The sequence below is a fragment of the Mustela nivalis genome (assembly GCF_964662115.1).
Source record: "Mustela nivalis genome assembly, chromosome: 4".
In the NCBI taxonomy this organism is placed as follows: domain Eukaryota; kingdom Metazoa; phylum Chordata; class Mammalia; order Carnivora; family Mustelidae; genus Mustela; species Mustela nivalis.
This window is the reverse complement of record NC_139023.1, coordinates 86,347,550-86,366,815: the sequence shown is the minus strand read 5'-3', so window position 1 is coordinate 86,366,815 and position 19,266 is coordinate 86,347,550. Positions and strand designations below refer to the sequence as shown.

Here is a 19,266-nt window from a genome sequence, read left to right as displayed (position 1 = left end):
ACCCCACAGCTAACATCATCCTTAATGGGGAAAAACTGACAACCTTTCTCCTAAGGTCAGAAACAAGACAAGGATGACTCACCACTTATATTCAACAGAGTAATGGAAGTTCTGGCCACAGCAGTCAGATAACAACAACAACAAAAAATAAATGGATCTAAATTTGTAAGGAAGAAGTAAAACTACTATTTGTAGATAATATGGTCCTATGTATACAAAATCCTAAATATTTCACAAAAATCTGCTAGAATAAATTCAGTAAAGTTGTAGAATATAAAAATCGATGTACAGAAATCTGTCACATTTCTATACAGAAATAATAAATCAGAAGGTGAAATTAAGAAAATAATCCCATTTACAATTGCATCCAAAATAATAAGATACCTAGGAATAAACCTAACCAAAGAAGTGAAAGACCTGTATACTGAAAATGAAAAAACACTGATAAAAGAAATTGAAGGTGACACAAAGACGTGGATATTCCATACTTAGGGACTGGAAGAACAAATATTGTTAAAATGTCCATACTATCCAAAGTAGTCTATAGATTCAATGCCATCCCCATCAAAATGCCAATAGCATTTTTCACAGAAATAGAACAAATAATCCTAAAATCTGTATGAATAGTGAAATATTTCTTTCTCACTGAATAGTGAAAGAAATCTTGAAAAAGAGAAGCAAAGCTGGATGCATCACAGTTCTGGACAGGTTATACCACAGAGCTGTAGTAATCAAAATAGTATGGTATGGCACAAAAATAGACACATATATTAATGGGATAGAAAACCCAGAAAAAAAAAATCCTACAATTATATAGTCAACTAATCTTTGACAAAGAAAGAAAGTATATCTAATAGGAAAGAGACAGTCTCTTCAAAAAATGGTATTGGAAAAACTGGTCAGCTACGTACAAAAGAATGAAACTGGACCACTTTCTTACACAATACACAAAAATAAATTCAAAATGGTTGAAAGACTTAAATGTGAGACCTGAAACCATAAAAATGCTAGAAAAAAGCATATGCAAGAATTTCTTTGGCATTGGCCACAGCAAGTTTTTTTTCTAGGCAGGTCCCCTGAGGCAAGTGAAACAAATGTAAAAATAAACTATTGGGCCTTCATCAAAATAAAAACTTTTGCACGGCGAAGGAAACAACAAAACTTAAAACGCAACCTAGGGAATGGAAGAACACAGTGCAAATGACAGAGGAATAAAGAGTATCCAACATACATAAAGAACTTATAAAACTCAATACCCAAAAAACAAATAATCTAATTAAAAAATGAGAAGACATGAACAGATGATTTTCTATAGAAGACATATAGAAGACTAACAGACATATGAAAGATGTTCATCACCATTTATCATCAAGAAAATGCAAATCAAAACTACAATGAGCTATTACCTCACACCTGTCAGAACAGCTAAAATTAAAAACACAAGAAACAACAGGTGTTGCTGACAATGTGTAGGATAAGGAATCCTCATGCATTGTTCCTGGGAATGCACCCTGGAGCAGCCACTCTGGAAAACAGTATGAGATTCCTCAAAAAGTGAAAAAAAGAAGTTCCCTATGTCCAGCAATGGCACTACTGGGTATTTATCCAAGGAATACAAAAACACTAATTCCAAAGGATACATGCACCCTGATGTTTATAGCAGCATTGTTTACTATGGCCAAGATAATGGAAGCAGCTGAAGTGTCCATCCATTGACGAATGGATAAGGAAGATGTGGTGTACACACACACATAAACACACACACACACACAGACACACACACAGGAGTATTATTCAGCCATAAAAAAAGGAAATCTTGCTATTTGCAATGATATAAATCAAGCTAGGTACTATAATGCCAAGTGAAATAAGTTAGTCAGAGGAAGAAAAACATCAAATGATTTCACTTTATCTAGGGAACTTAAGGAACAAAACAAATGAGCCAAGGGAAAAGAGAGAGAATGACAAACCAAGAAAACATTCTTAACTACAGAGAACAAACTGGTGGTTATCAGAAAAGAGGCAAGTGGGGGGACAGATGAAGTAGGTGGTGGGGATTAAGGAATGCACTGGTCATGATAGGCACTGAGTGACTGAAATAAAAACTTAAAAAAAAAACACTTTTATAAGCAATAATAAAACTTTTGTTAGTTACATATAGTAAAATGTTCAGAAAAACATATGTCATTATAAAATTTAGGTGAGCACTGGAAATGTTAAGGTATTATAGGCCTAGGGCAGAGGTTAAGTAATTAAATAGGACTCTGCCTATCTTTCAGCAATTAGATATTTCTCTAAAAAGATATCTTTACTTATTTTCACATTATTCTTAGCAAGAAAACGAAGAGCTTTCTTGGCTTTTTGTTACACAAATTCAAAAAAAGAAAAACAAATATAGTGCTCGTCACTTTGTTGTGTATTGATATAAACTGATATAAATGAGAGCACAAAGCATTAAAATTATAGTTAAGGTAATTCTACCCAGCATTGATTTACACTGCTGTACATTCTTTGTGTTACACTTCTGTGTGTTTCAAGTATGTATGGATTCAGTTGGAAAAGAGAGCTAACGGATCCTTTCTACGAGAAAGGTATTTTTTTTTTAAAGATTATGTTTATTTGACATAGGGAGAGAGAGCGAGAGCATGCACATGAGCAGGGGGAGGAGCAGAGAGAGAGGGAGAAGCAGACTCTCTGCTAAGCAAGGAGCCCGATGCAGGGCTCAATCCCAAGACCCTGAGCTCATGACATAAGATGAAGGCAGATACTTAACCAACAAAGCCACCCAAGCATCCCACTAAAGGTATTATTATATAGATTTTAAGAGGAGGAAACTAAGGCTCAGAGACTTAGCCAAGGTACTAGTGGCACAGAGTTTGGAACTCAGGTCAGCCTGATTCCAAGTCCATTCTGTTTATACCAAATTTCTCTCATTTAGCACATAGTTAACAATCTATTTGCATATTATTACTAATTTTATGTTTGCCATATATCTTCTTCATTACTTTGCCATCTCAGTCATAATCCTCAAGATTATGTTCCATGTCAAATCTAAACTCCCCTGACAGGCTCTCAGGCCCCGTTTTAATGAGGCCCAACTTGTACCACTCATTCATGCTTACTACTCTCCAGTCATTCCCATCAAATGGTCCAACTCAAATATAAAACGTACTAAAGAGAGGGAAGCATTAAGATGACAGAGGGGTAGGAGACCCTAATTTTGTGTGGTCCCTGGAATTCAGCTAAATAGTTACCAAATCATTCTGAACACTTGTGAAATCAATGGGAGATCTGAGGAAAGAATTGCTATAATCCTACAAATAGAAAAGCAAGCACTTTTTGGAAGATAGGAAGTGCAGAGATGTGAATCTTGAGTGATATATCGGAAGATACAGAGGAGCAGAGGGAGCTTGCTACCACAGGGGCACCTGGGTGGCTCAGTGGGTTAAGCTGCTGCCTTCGGCTCAGGTCATGATCTCAGGGTCCTGGGATCAAGTCCCGAATCGGGCTCTCGGCTCAGCAGGGAGCCTGCTTCCTCCTCTCTCTCTGCCTGCCTCTCTGCCTACTTGTGATCTCTCTCTGTCAAATAAAAAAATAAAATCTTTAAAAAAAAAAAAAAGGCTACCACAGGGACGCCTGGGTGGCTCAGTTGGTTAAGCGGCTGCCTTCGGCTCAGGTCATGATTCCAGCATCCTGGGATCGAGTCCCACATCGGGCTCCTTGCTCAGCAGGAAGCTTGCTTCTCCCTCTGCCTCTGCCTGCCACTCTGTCTGCCTGTGCTCACTCTCTCTGACAAAAAAAAAAGGGGGGGGGCTACCACAAAGTGTTATAAGCAGTTAAATGCAAAATTGGAACTTTTAGAAGTCAGGTGCAATGGGGGATGTCCCTGGCTTAAAGGTGCTCAGGCAGCAAAGTGGGACAGAATCCCAGGTTGGAGAGTGGGGCTTTAGGATCCCTGGATTCACAAGAAGTATGGGGTCCCTGAGAGTGGCAGATTTCTCAGGTACTGGAGTGGAGAAACTAGCTGAAGACAGTGAGTCTAGGCACCAAATCTCTCCTCTGTGTTGCTGTAAACTGTGAACCACTATATGGTCTTGTGACTCTCTAGGCAGGGGCCCAGGAAAAGGCAGGAAGACTCCATCCCTCCTCTGGGAGGAATGGCATGGGTTTGTGCACAGGAGTCCGTAAAGTCTGGAGACTAGAAACTGGGTTACATGCCTCAGATAATAATGCTCAGTCACATACTAGGTAAATACAAAGTTCGAATGGAAGCCAGCGAGACAAGAGTGATTGCTTTTCTATGAGGGCACACTGAAGAGTGGGGAGTGCAAACTTTAAGCTCCGGGGCTAGAGAGCAGGGTGCCACCATTTTCATTCCCCCATTGGTGTTGAACGCCTTCAGGGAGAAAAACAGAGCCATATAGAGTAATCTGGAGCTGTTGCACTGAGCCTGGCTGCCTCACAAGGGAAGCTCAATTCCACAAGGGCAAGGACACTTGAGAATCAGTGCAACAGGCCCCTCCCCCAGAGGGCCAGAAGGAACAACTAACAAGCCAAGTTTACAGAGAGAACTGCAAAACTTCACTCTTGGGATAAACAGTATATAGTTTTTTCATATTATTCTTTAGTCTTTTAGTTTTTTTTCAGCTATTTTATTTTTTCAATTTTTATTCTTTTAAAATTTTTATGTATATATATACACAATGTACACTTAAAAATATTTTGGTTTCTTTTCCTTTCCTTTTATTTTATTTTTGTTTATATATAAAAGTTTTCCTTTCTTTCCTATTTTGAGATCTAGTTTCTTTTAACAAACAGACCAAAATACAGCAAAGATCTAGTTTAGTGTTTTGTCCTGTTTCATTTTTTGTTTGATTTTTTTTCTTATTTTGATTTTTTTTTCTTCTGGTTTGTTTTGTTTGTATTTTTCTGGTGTTGTTACTTTTGTCTCTTCTTTCTCTTCTATTCTTTTCCAGACACAATTACAGAGGGAGAAACTCACCCCAAAAGAAAGAGGTAGTATCCAATACACATAAAAATAAAATGTGAGAATTAGGGGTGCCTGGGTGGCTCAGTGGGTTAAAGCCTCTGCCTTCGGCTCAGGTCATGATCTCAGGGTCCTGGGATTGAGCCCCGCATCGGGCTCTCTGCTCAGCGGGGAGTCTGCTTCCCTTCCTCTCTCTCTCTGCCTGCCTCTCTGCCTACTTGTGATCTCTGTCTGTCAAATAAATAAATAAAATCTTTTAAAAAAAATGTGAGAATTAGAATTCAAAACAACAATTATAAAGATACCAGCTGGGCTTGAAAAAAAACATAGAAGAACTAGACAATCTCTTACTGTAGAAATAAAAGAACTAAAATCTTATCAGGCCAAAATTAAAAATGCTATTACCTAGATGCAGTCACAAATGGAAGCTCTAACAGGGAGGATAAATGAGGCAGAAGAGAGAGTCAGTGATATAGAAGACAAAATGATGGAAAATAAGGAAGCTAAGAAAAAGAGAAGAGCAGCTACTGGATCATGAAGGGAGACTTGGAGAAATCTGCAGCACCATAAAGAAGAATGATATCTGGATAATAGGGGTCCCAGAAGATGAAGAGTGAGAAAGAGAGGCAGAAGGTTGTTTGAACAAATTATAGGGGTGCCTGGTGGTTCAGCTGGTTGGGCATTTACCTTCAGCTCATGTCATGGTCCCAGGGTCCTGGGATCAAGCCCTGCATGGGGTTCCTTGCTCAGTGGGAAGCCTGCTTTTCCCTTTTCCTCTACCCTTCCTCCCAGCTTGTATTCTCTATCTCTCTCTCAGATGAACAAATAAAATCTTAAAAACAAAAACAAAAACAAAAACAAAAACAAAACAAACAAGTTACAGCTGAGACCTTCCCTAATCCAGGGAGGAAACAGGCACCCAAGTCCAGGAGGCAAAGAGAACCTCCTCCCTCAAATATCAACAAAATAGGTCAAAACCATTACAAATTAATAATAAAGCTTGTATATTTCAGAGATAAAGAGAAAATCCTGAAAGCCACTCAGGACAAGAGGTCCTTAACCTACAAGGGTAGAAACACAAGGTTGGCAGCAGACCTGTCCACAGAGACTTGGCAGGCCAGAAAGGACTGGCATGATATATTCATCGTGCTAAATGGGGAAAATATGCAACCAAGAATACTTTATCCAGAAAGAGAAATATTAGGAATTTTTATTAGGAATAAAATTTAGGAATAGAAGAGAAATAAAGAGTTTCCAGGACAAACAAAAACTAAAGAAGTTCATGAACACTAAATCAGCTCTGCAAGAAATATTAAAGGTGATCCTTTGAGCAAAGAGAGGACCCAAAGATAACAAAGATCAGACAGGAACAGAAGGAATCTACAGAAACAGCAACTTTAAGATAATACAATGACACTAAACTCATATCTTTCAATAATTACTCTGAATATAAGTATACTAAATTCTCTAATCCAAAGACATAAGGTATCAGATTCGATAAAAAACAAGACCCAATGATATACAAGAGACTATAAGAGACTCATTTTAGACCAAAGACACCTCCAGATTGAAAGTGAAGGGGTGGAGAACCATTTATCATGCTAATGGATATTCAAAGAAAGCTGGAGTAGCAATCCTTAGATCAGACAAACCAGATTTTAAACCAAAGACTGTAGTAAGAGATGAAGGACACCATATCATAACAAAAGTGTCTATACAAAAAGATCGAACAATTGTGAATATTTCTGCCCCTAATTTGGAAGCAGCCAAATATATAAACCAATTAATAACAAAATTAAAGAAACATACAGATAATAATACAATAATAGCAGGGGACTTGAACACCCCACTCACAGCAACAGATAGATCATAAGTAGACAATCTACAAGGAAACAAGAGCTTTGAATGATACACTGGACCAGATGGATGTCATAGACATATTCAGAGCATTCCATCCTAAAGCAACAGAATACACATTCTTCTTGAGTGCACATGGAACATTCTGCAGAATAGATCACATACTGGGTCACAAATCAGATCTCAAATTGTATAAAAAGACTGAGATTATATTATACATATTTTAGACCACAATGCTTTAAAACTTGAACTCAATCACAAGAGAAAATCTGGAAGAAACACAAATACATGGAGGTTAGAGAGGTTAAAGAATAAATGGGTCAACCAAGAAATTAAAGAAGAATTAAAAAAATACATGGAAACAAATGAAAATAAAAACACAACTGTTCAGAACCTTTGGAATGCAGCAAAGGTGGTCCTAAGAGGGAAGTATATAGCAATACAAGCCTTTCTCAAGAAACAAGATAAGTCTCAAATATACATCCCAACATCACACCTAAAGAAACTGGAAAAAGAACAACATATAAAGCCTAAATCCAGCAGGAAAGGAGAAATAATAAAGACTAGAGCAAAAATTAATAAAATAGAAACCAAAAGAACAGTAGAACAGATTGACAAAACCAGGAGCTCCTTCTTTGAATTAATAAGATTGACAGACCCGTAGCCAGACTTATCAAAAAGAAAAGAGAAAGCCCCCCCCCCCCCCCAATCATGAATGAAAGAGGAGAGATCACAACCAACACCAAAGAAACACAAACAGTTGTAAGAGAATATTAAGAACAATGTATGTCAACAAACTGGGCAATCTGGAAGAAATGGATGCATTCCTAGGAACATATAAACTACCAAAACTGAAATAGAAATAGAAAATATGAATAGACCCATAACTAGAAAAGAAATTTAATCAGGAATCAAAAGTCTCCCAACAAACTAGAGTCCAGGGCCAGATGGCCTCCAAGTGAAGGCCTACCAAACATTCAAAGAAGAACTAATACCTATTCCTCTGAAACTTTTCCAAAAAATAGAAATGGAAGGAAAATTTCCACACTCTTTCTATGAGGCCAGTACTACCTCGATTCCAAAACCAAAGACCCCATCAAAAAGGAGAATTACAGACCAATATCACTGATGAACATGGAACCCCAAATACTCACCAAGATACTAGTTAATAGGATCCAGTAGGATATTAAAAAGATATTCACCACAACCAAAGTAGGATTCATTCCTGGGCTGCAAGAGTGTTCACATCCACAAATCAATGAATGTGGTACATGACATTAATAAAATAAAGAATAAGAACCATACAAGCCTCTCAATTGATGCAGAAAAAGTACCTGACAAAATACAGCATTTTCTTGATAAAAAATCTCCACTCTGTAAGGACAGAGGGAACATACCTCAATAAAATATAAGCCATATATGAAAAGCCCATAGCAAATACCATCCTCAGCAGGGAAAAACTGAGAGCTTTTCCCCAAAGGTCAGGAAGATGACAGGGATATCCAGTCTCACCACTGCTGTTTAACATAGTACTGGCAGTTCTAGCCTCAGAAATCAGATAACAAAAACAAATAAAAGGGATCCAAATCAGCAAAGAAGTCAAACTTTCACTCTAAGCAGCTGACGTGATACTCTATGTAGAAAACCTTAAAGACTCCACTAAAAAATTGTTAGAACTGATATAGGAATTTAGCAAAGTAACAGGATATAAAATCAAAGCACAGAAGTCAGTCACATTTCTATACACTAACAATGAGGTAGAAGAAAGAGAAATCAAGGAATCAAGCCTTATAATTGCACCAAAAATCATAAGATACTTAGGAATAAATCTAACCAAAGGGGTAAAGGATCTGTACTCTGAACACTTATAAAGTAAATTGAGGAAGACACAAATAAACGGAAAAATACTTCACGCTCATGGATTGGAAGAACAAATGTTCAAATGTCTATACTAACCAAAGCAATCTAAACATTCAATGTAATCCCTACCAAAATACCATCAGCATGTTTCATAGAGCTGGAACATACAGTCCTGAAATTTCTATGGAAACAGAAAAGACTCTGAGTAGCCAAAGGAATATTGAGAAGGAAAACCAAAGCTGGAGGCATCACAATTTCAGACTTCAGGCCATATTACAAAGCTGTAATCATCAAGACAGTATGGTAGTGACATAAACAGACGCACTGATCAATGGAACAGAATAGAGAACCCAGAAATGGACCCTCAACTCTATGGTCAACTAATCTTTGACAAAGCAGGAAAGAATGTCCAGTGAATAAAAGTCTCTTCAACAAATGGTGTTGGGAAAATTGGACAGCCATATTCAGAATAATAAAACTGGACCACTTTCTTACACCATGCACAGACTCAAAATGGATGAAAGACGTAACTGTGAGACAGTTCTCTTGCCTTTGGAGATGTATCTAGCAAGAAGTTGCTGCTGCCTGTGTTCTCTTCCAGGAGAAAAAGCAAAAATGAACAATTGGGACTTCATCAAGATAAAAGCTTTTGCACAGCAAAGGAAACAGTCAACAAAACCAAAAGGCAACCTACGGATTGGGAGAAGATATTTGCAAATGTTTTGTCAGATAAAGGGCTTCTATACAAAATCTCTGAAGAACCTATCAACACCCCAAAACCAAAATATCCAATCAAGAAATGGGCAGAAGACATGCACACAGACACTTCTCCAAATTAGACATCTGAATGGCCAATAGACACATGAAAAAAATGCTTAATATTACCTGGCATCAGGGAAATACAAATCAAAACCACAGTGAGATACCACCTCACATAGGTAAGAATGGCTAAAATAAAAAAACTTAGGAAACAACAGATGTTGGCAAGGATATGGAGAAAGTGGAACCCTCTTTCATTGCTGGTGGGAATACAAACTGGTGCAGCCACTCTGGAAAACAGTATGGAAGTTCCTCAAAAAGTAAAAATAGAGCTGTACTATGACCCAACAAGTGCACTAGTAGGTGTTTACCCAAAGTATACAAACATAGTGATTCGAAGGAACACATACACTCCAATGTTTATAGCAGCAATGTCCACAATAGTCAAACTATGGTAAGAGCCCAGATGTCCATGAGCAGAAGAATGGATTAAGAAGATATGGTATATATATATACCACTCAGCCATCAAAAAGAATGAAATCTTGCCACTTCAGTCATATATGGATTTCACTGACATGTGGAATTTAAGAAACAAAGGAGACAAACATAAGGGAAGGGAAGGAAAAATAAAACAAGACAGAATCAGAGAGGGAAACAAATCCTAAAATACTTAATTATAGGAAACAAACTGAACGATGCTAGACAGGAGGTGGGCAGGGGATGGATTAACTGAGTGTAGACATTACAGAGGGCACTTAAGTAATGAGCACGAGGTGTTGCATGCAACTGATGAATCACTCAATTCTACCTCTGAAACTAATAATACAACAATATACGTTAATATGAAAAAATAAAAAATAAATAAATAGTAAAAGTTCTTGAGGGCTAGGCACAATATTACTTCAGGTACTCAAAATATTTGTTGACAATCAATCTTCGTTTGAGTCAGAGATCCTGCCTTAACTAAAACTTTGAAAGTTCCTTATAAATATGAACATGCTTTTTAGATAGCAATTCTGAATACTTTTAGATATTGTTACAAATATTTAGTTTAAAATTTAAGAGCATATATATTAAGGAAAAATGTTTGACTCTGTCTATCAATATTACTGAAGTCTCAGAAAGTATCAAAATAATTATTCTCTTTCACTTTCAGTCCTAAGTATGAAAACATCTGATGCTAACCATGGTACTTCTCTTAAAAGTTTTTGTTGCTTCTGGTTGCCTAGACTTATTTTGTTGTACAAGGCTTTTTATATTCTGTTCTTAATCTACCACTCAAAATATTTTACCACTCCCTATACTTCTAGCCACAATGAAATTCTTAACCATTGTTTATACACTACATGGAATGGACCCAAATTCACATGCTGAAATCCTAATCCCCAGTGTGGTATCACCTATGAGAGGTGATGATGTCATGAGAGTGGAGTCTTCATGAATGGGAATAGTGCTCTTAAAAAGAGACCCCAGAGAGAACTGTTGTTCCTTCTGCCATGTGAGGACACTGAGAAGATGAACATTTATGAATTGGGAAGAGGGACCAACCAGACACGGAATCTGGTAGGATCCTGAACTTGTCGCAGCCTCCAAATAAGAAATAAATGGCTGTTGTTTAAGCCACGCAGTCTATGGTATTTTTGTTATAGTAGCTTGAACAAACTAAGATACCATGTTAGGACATTTGTAAATTCTCTGTGCCTTTTTATTTGCCATTTAAATTTTCTGTTTTTCTATCTCCTACTCCCCTGCCACTTTTTTTGGCCTGGTAAGCTCCTATTTATTCTTCAAGACCCAGTTTGAATGTTATCTCCTCTGAGAAGTCTTCAGGGATTTTCTAAAGGCAAAGTGAATGTTACTGTCTATTGTATGACTGCTTTCCCAAATAGGTAGTAAACTGCAGGACATGAGGGAAACTGTTTTATTAATCTTTGTATTCTCATCGCCTGGCTCAGAATGGGAGCTTACTGAATGCTTAATGAATGGAAGATTATCTTGTCAGTCTCTGAGAAACACAGTTGTCTTCCCACCTAAATATAGCCATTTATAATTTTTCTGTAGCCATAATATAATAGTGAGGAATGTGAGGTTATCCTGATATTTTCAAGGCCTCCATAGTTATATTTTTGAATTAAAAAAAAAAAAATCCTGATCCACAACTGCTTAGAAAGAACTTTTAAAGTATCTTTCTGTAATTCCTTCAGCATATAAAAATTTCTGTATTTTATTTTCCTCTAGAGAGAACTGAACATTTAGAAAGCAATTTACAAAGTAGAAGCAACTTAAACAAAACAAATGGTTGAAGGAAAAAAGAGGCAAACCAAACAACAGATTCTTCACTATAGAGAATAAACTGGTGGCTACCAGAGGGGAAGTAGGTGTGGGGATGAGTAAAACAGAGGAAGGGAATTAAGAGTACACTTACTGTGATGAGCACTGAGAAAATACAGAACTGCTGAATCATTATATTGCACAGCTAAAACTAATACAACACTGTAGGTTAATTAAACTAAAATTTTAAAAAAAATTTAAAAAGGAAAAGCAACTTACTTTGTTTCGATCTTGTACAACCAATATTTTTCCAGTATTTTCATCAAATACAGCTCCTGTTGGGGGAAAAGTAAAAGATAATTGAGAAATATTTCTTTCACCTTGGACTCCTCCCATATGCCTATCTGTGGTCACCAAAATCGTACCCATCCTGGAAGGCCTAGATAAATTACTACCTCATCCATGGACACTTTTAAAATCTCTCCAGCAATAAACTGCTCAGCTTCTCAGGTTCTTTTAACAACCTGGAATACTAATGATGGTTCTAGCATATGCTAAATTGTAGGATAACCAGTCCCATAAATTTCTTCTCTAGATCATCTATTCTTGATGGTACATAGATAAAGAAATTAATTTTTCTATCCTTCCGTAGCACTTATTTTAATGTCATATTTTAAGTGCTTAAAAACATTTATTGAGGGACGCCTGGGTGGCTCAGTTGGTTAAGCCACTGCCTTCAGCTCAGGTCATGATCCTAGTGTCCTGGGATCGAGTCCCACATCAGGCTCCTTGCTCCCCAGGGAGCCTGTTTCTCCCTCTGACTCTGCCTTCCACTCTGTCTGCCTGTGCTTGCTCTCGCTCGCTCTCTCTCTGACAAATAAATAAATAAAATCTTTAAAAAAAAAAAAAAAAAAAAAAAAAACATTTATTGAATAAATGAAGTGACTTTTCTATTCTCATTTTTATTCCTTGTATAGAACATGGGTTGTGCCCCTGATAATCTAAGTCTCAAATATCTCAATATTCAGTTCAGGATCTCCCTGAAGCCACTTACATGTATGTATTTTTTTTTTATCATGTGTGTATATGACTTTTATAACATACCAATATGTTGCTTTGGGATAACTGTTTATTTTATATATGTCCTAAGTTCTAATCCTTTCATTTATTCATTCAGTATATACACTGCCAAGCATACTACACATTTGGCTAGACGTGAGGGACTCAAATAAAGAAGGTCTATTAGTTTTTTGACAATCCTGGGTCAAAAATATAAATGATACCTTAATGATTTGCATTAAATCCTTTAAATGCTATAATTTAAAAATATTTATATTTACATAATATGAGGAAATATTGTTAAAAAGATATATTCTACACACCCTTTTAAGATTAATTAAGTTCCTATATATAATACTTATGGATTCTTTATATAGTAATTGACCCCTGTTATATGTCAGGCATTTATTGAGGTCTAGGGATATAGTGGTAAACAAAACAAAATATCCTAAGTGGGCTTACATTCTGGTGTGTGTATGAGAAGGTAACAAATTATATAGAACATGAGGAGACAATGCTATGTAGAAATAAAATACAGAAAGGTATACGTATATATAACACAAGGAAGGGCAAATTTCTCTGAAATGAAAACTGCACATTTTAGTGTTTAAAAAAAGGAAAACCACTAAGTGAGATATAATTAACATTAATGCTGGCTTCCATTAGAAAGAATAAACTATAATTTAACTGGACTTTATAAGGGTTAGAATGCCAAAGAAATGTCAAGGAAACCTACTCTTAAATTTTAATAACTTGTGATTACTCAAATTGCAATTTTCCCTAATGAATTATAAACAAGAGCAAAATACTTCAAAGACAAAATCAGCAAAGCTAAAGTACAATGCGAGCGACCCCTGCTGGTCACAACTCAAAAGATAAATAAACACAAAGAGATCAGGGATTAAAGAGAGATTATTATTTTATTATGATTAGTCAGGTACTGTGCTAAGTGCTTTATGCACATTATCTCAGGTATTCCTCACAATACTCATGTGAGTGGTATCATTTTTAGTGCTTATATTCACACAGCCCTAAAACTGTCTGGATTCTGAGCTGGTATTTGCACTATGCAAGTGTCCCTTCCCTACACAACTGTGCTCTCTGGGGACTTAAGTTTCTAAGAGCTATCTAATCATTCAAGAAATATTTATCTACTTTATGCCAGACACTAACTTGAACCTGACAAGACAGTGATGGAAAAGACAGAATACCTGTCTTCACAGACTTTATATTATTGTGGGGGAAATTAAGTACATGGTATAATTTTAGATTGTCATGGGTGCTATATGGAAAAACAGACCTGGATAAAGGGGCCACGAATGATGAGACTGGCATGCAGGAGGACTGTATTTTAGAGAGGAAGGTCAGGAGACTTTTGAGATGTTGGAGCAGAAACTTCAGCTCTAAAGAGCTAGATAAAGCCCTGGCAAAGACCATTACAGGAAGAGGAGCCAATAGGTGTTAAATCTCTGAGGCAGACACAAGCTCGCTGTGTCTGAAGAACAGTAACAAAACCATAGCTCACTCCATTCCAGTGTAGGGGAGGAAAGATTTTTCCGCTACCCGCTTAGGTTATGTGTCTAGGGCTGTGAACTGAGCTGACAGAATGTCTTCTGTCAGATTAATGGAGAAAAAAAATACATATTTTTTTAATTTATTATATTTACATATATATGATTTCATATTTACATGGACTGGCTGGTGATGGAAGATGATTAAAAGGAGTGAAAATCCCAAAAAAGTGTTTAAGCCCAGGGACATATATATATCATTTTAACAAAGAGCAATGAATTATGGAGCCAAGACAAAAGAAAAAGGGGGTTGGGATAAGGGAGGTAAATGGTAGGAAAATGACTAGGACATATATGGGGGCAAATTAGGGATACAAGACTTATTTTAATAAGGTTTATTTGTATAGACTCGACTTGGTGTCAGCTCGCCATCTTCCATAAGAATGTCTCCTCTTCCTGGTACAAAAAATTTATGCCCTGCTTTTAGGTTAAAAAAAAAAAAAAAGACCCTTCCTGTATCTAGTATTTCTTGAGCTCAAAATAATCAATATGGCAGATATTCAGAGTGGTGTATTTTGTGGTGATATGTTCATCTGCTATACCTACCTCCTGTTGCTTAGAACAATAAATGTCAATTATTTTCCCTTCACCTAAAAAATGCTATACCTTTTCAAAACAATTTCTTATATGATTTCATTGCCACCCCTAATAGCCACTTCATATCCTAGTTATACTTCAAGACTGTTCAAATTCCAGATCTCTCATTGCCTGAACTCCTACGGTGTATCTTATCTATAATACATACTATAGTATTTAGTTACAAACAAGGGCTTCATAGTATACTCTTTATGCATATTATTACTAATTCTGTAGTAATAACTGGATTTAAAAGTCTAATTTAAAAAGACTGTACCAATGAATTGATAATTGCATGACTTTCTAATGAAGTGTGAGGGTGTCATCAAATTGCCAAGTAGTCTTTTGAAGTAGAGCAGAACGGAAATTTCTATGTCTCTATTTGTTAAAAGTGAGTGAGATCATGGATACAGAAAACATTAGGCATCCTTGAACAACTCCTTTTTAACCTCAAAGGTGTACACTACCTTTGAAAACGCTTGTAAGTTGTATGAAGGCAAATAAAATTATTAGTTAACTTACTAGCTTACATATAATACTGCTTTCATTTAAGTCATCAGGAGTCTTTACTATTTCACTTTTCCTGGAAGTCTAAGAATTTTCTTAGCCCTGGTTCTCAAAGGACGGTCCAGGGACCAGAATTAACATTACTAGTAGCAGCAAAGAATTTATTAGAAATGCAAATTTTCTGGCAACATCCCACACCAGCTGAATCAGAAACTCTTAGATGTGGGGCCCAGCAGGGTGTTTTCAGCAAGTCCTCCAGGTGATTTTGATGTACCCTACAATTTGAGAACTCCAGTCTTAACCTGGAGCGAATTTCGCAAGACCACATCTTTGGAGTTAATCATTGGCTTGAAAAATCCATAATATACTTAAATTGTGTATCTTAAACAACTGTTTAATGCAAATATCCTTAAGAAGTAATGCCCAAATAAAAAATCTGCTTTCCTTTACCTTAAATTTCACCTAAAAGTTATCTTATACTTAATACACTTACATAATTAGTACTAATATGTTTTACCATAATGACTTACTCCTGATCCTAATTCAGTGTTAATATTTGAATACTGAAGTTCAAATACCTATGTAAAAATTTTGAAAATTATCCTCTGGAAAACTAAACACCAAACTTGCTTGGTGTGCTGCCCTCTGCTAATTTGTAAGACAAACTTCTGTTTAAAGCACTTCTTAATAATCCCAAAGATCAAGCTGTTCATTACACATGAATAAAATACCACTTAGCTGTAAGAGAAAATTGGGTGAAACCGCTAAAAGGTCAATTTTACTGTTAGTTTGAAACTGACCTGCAACTCCTACTTGATGTGTAGCATATCCTGGTAATCTGCTGGGTCCCTCTCCCAGCCACAGTGTCAGCGTGGATGAATCCGATTCTGCATGGTGAAAGCAGAAACCCAGGGAAGCAGCAGGGGCAATAAATCGGCTTTGGAGGATAGGGATGTGCAGCCATACTGCTATCCTACCTTCTGATCTCCATTGCTGTATTGCAGCTAAAATGCAGATGAGGATAAAAATCTGTAAACATTTTCCAGTGAAAAGAGTCGAAGAAATAAAAAACTCATTTCAGGTATCACCCCTTCCAAAAAGCCATCCTAAAACATCCACCTCCCTTAGTCGTTAGCTAGGAAGGGTTGGGGGAGGGGAATCCTAAAATGCTCTGCTTATATGACAGCACAGGAGCTATGTTTTATTGTAATTAGTACTTTGTTATGGGATTTTTCCAGCAGACTGAATTCCTTGAGAATAGAGTTAGTAATTCATATCACCTGACACACTGCGTGGCGCATAACTGATGTTCAATATTTGTAGAATGAACAAAAAAACTTGATTTAAACAAAATAAATTGCTGTTCCCTTTAATCCTTATTTTAATCTTTATAAATGACTTATGGGCTTCTACTTACACTTTAAGAGTTCTGTCATAATATTTTTGGCTTATAAATTTCAAGGTGGTTAAAACTCTACGTTTTTTTTTTTTTTTTAAAGATTTCATCTATTTATTTGACAGACAGAGATCACAAGTAGGCAGAGAGGCAGGCAGAGAGAAAGACAAAGGGAGGCAGGCTCCCTGCCCAGTAGGGAGCCCGATGCCTGTGCTGATGCTGGGCTGGATCCCAGGACCCTGGGATCACGACCTGAACCGAAGGTAGAGGCTTTAACCCACTGAGCCACCCAGGCACCCAAACTCTACGTTTTTAATAACGTATACTAGTCCTAGAAAAAAAAAATGAAAATATAATGAAAAAATCAAAACTTATCTTACTAGCATGAAGAGATAAAAACTTAAATTTTGACATTTTTCCATGAATATAATTTTGGAGTTTACATCACACCATATATAATTTACAGCATATCTTTTACTACTTATTGTAAATATTTTGCTGTCATTAAAATTTGTAAGGAACATAAGTTTTTAATGACAGTATAATTTTCCTCAGATAAGTACACCAAAAACTATTTAACAAACCTCTTACTCCTGGATAGATTATTTCTACTTTATAAATAATAACCAAGATAAACGTAGATTTTTGTTTTGACTTCTGTAAATTCTCTTAAGATTGAACCAGAAGAAAAAGATGCCAATATTTGGTCCTCACTAAGTTCCAGACACTGTATATATATTATCTTGTTAAGTTCTCACAGCCTGAAAGGCAAGTATTATCACCCCTAATTTATGGGTGAAGAATACAGTAGTATTCTCAGATCGTTTTCTCCATCAATCACCTCATTTAATCTTTACAATAATCTTGCAAATTGTGTACGTGTGTGGTGGTGGGAAGGTTTGATTATTCATTTAATGGTTAATTTCTTTTTCCGCCTCTTCTCTTCTCCAGCTGTGCAGTGACTCCCTGTTAAGGACCATGTTCTCTACTTCTTTAAAAGGCAGTGGATCTAATATAGTGACAAACACAGGGGAGCCTTTCACAAAAGCTGCTTGATTTGGGACTATGGAGTCAGATCCTTCTCACCCATCTCTCTCTCTGATTTAAATCTTTTTAAAATTGATGTACAATTACATAAAGGGCACAAATCTTAAGTGTACATTTAAGGAGTTCTGACACATACATACACCTGTGTAACACACTCCAGTAAAGATTACAGAACATTTTTATGACCCCAGGAAATTCCCATATCCTCCCTAATCATTCTAATCAAGTGAAAAGCTGGTTTGACTTAATAACAAAATTTGCACTAGCTCTTAGAGGCCGCATAATGCATTAACAACAGATTCCAGAGCCAAGGGAAATTAATCTCTCTGTGCCTCAGTACCATTACCTTTAAAATAAAGGTAACAGTATTTACCTCAGAGTTGTTATGAGGATTAAATGAATTAATATTTGTAAAGTTTTTAAGTGTCTAGCAATAGGAATTCATAAATGCAATAGAATATTTTATTTAAAAAAAACTATAAAAAGTATATAGCACTATGTAGATTATAAATTAGTTTCCTATAATTTATCTTTGATCACCACATGTATCCAGTAAAATAATTAGGGTTGGCATTATTCACCTAAGCAACCTAAGAGGCCAATATTTTTAGTGGTGGTTTGCCTAATGGCTAAGCACCCGTCAGAACCCGGGACCTGAAATCTGGATGTGTGACTTTAAACCCAACACCCACGCTTTGCCTTTTAGACTAAGGAAGTGCTTTAACTGCCTGGTCACTGACAAGTAACAAGTCTGTGCAATAAACACCTGTGTCTTCCCACACATCGGTAGATACATTAAAGGATGAACATTCGCTTGATTCTTCTATGGCTGATACTGTTGGAGTCAGCAATTATTCACAAGCAGGAGAGAAAATGCGGTGAAGAGGCAAGTAGTTTGGGAAGGAAAATGATTAAAGAATGAACTAGCTGAATTATATTTACATAAACACTCATTTGCCATATTCCTCATTATCTGAAGTTTTGAGTGACAGGATCTCTCCAATGCTGAATTTCCGTGCTAGGCCTTCAAGTCGAATAGAAGAACCTAATCACCGGCTTCTCTCAAAGTGAAAGCGCCTCCATCTAAGCTGTCTTTCCTATCTTTAGACTTAAGTTCAAGGAAAGCAGAGAGTTTTCTTATTGAAGACTGAAAGCGCCCACTACCCTCCCTGGTTAATCATAAAAGATTTGTTGCTTTGTCTCTAGCAAACTCCAGTTCTTGCAATAGGCCCCAGTCATGGCATTGCTAAGTCCTGTTGGGTTTAACCTGTTTATGGTCACCTGTACTTGCTCTAACCCAACTCCCTTGATGCGTCAGCCTGACCCCACTCCCTTTCCAACAGTGAATTTAACCAGAACCCACAATAATAAGAAG

The 19,266-nt window shown here is 36.6% G+C and overlaps 1 protein-coding gene across 2 annotated transcripts in view; it reads right to left on the bottom strand.

Moving 5' to 3' along the window:
* The window catches only part of NUDT6 (nudix hydrolase 6), a 52,989-nt gene that overhangs the window by 32,739 nt on the left and 984 nt on the right, over positions 1 to 19,266 (bottom strand). For both annotated transcript variants that reach the window (XM_082727829.1, XM_082727828.1), the window contains exons 2-3: positions 16,249 to 16,452; positions 12,015 to 12,070 (exon numbers count right to left, since the gene is read on the bottom strand). In XM_082727829.1, coding sequence (XP_082583955.1) covers positions 12,015 to 12,070; positions 16,249 to 16,452 — 260 coding nt within the window. The remainder of the gene's footprint in view (positions 1 to 12,014; positions 12,071 to 16,248; positions 16,453 to 19,266) is intronic.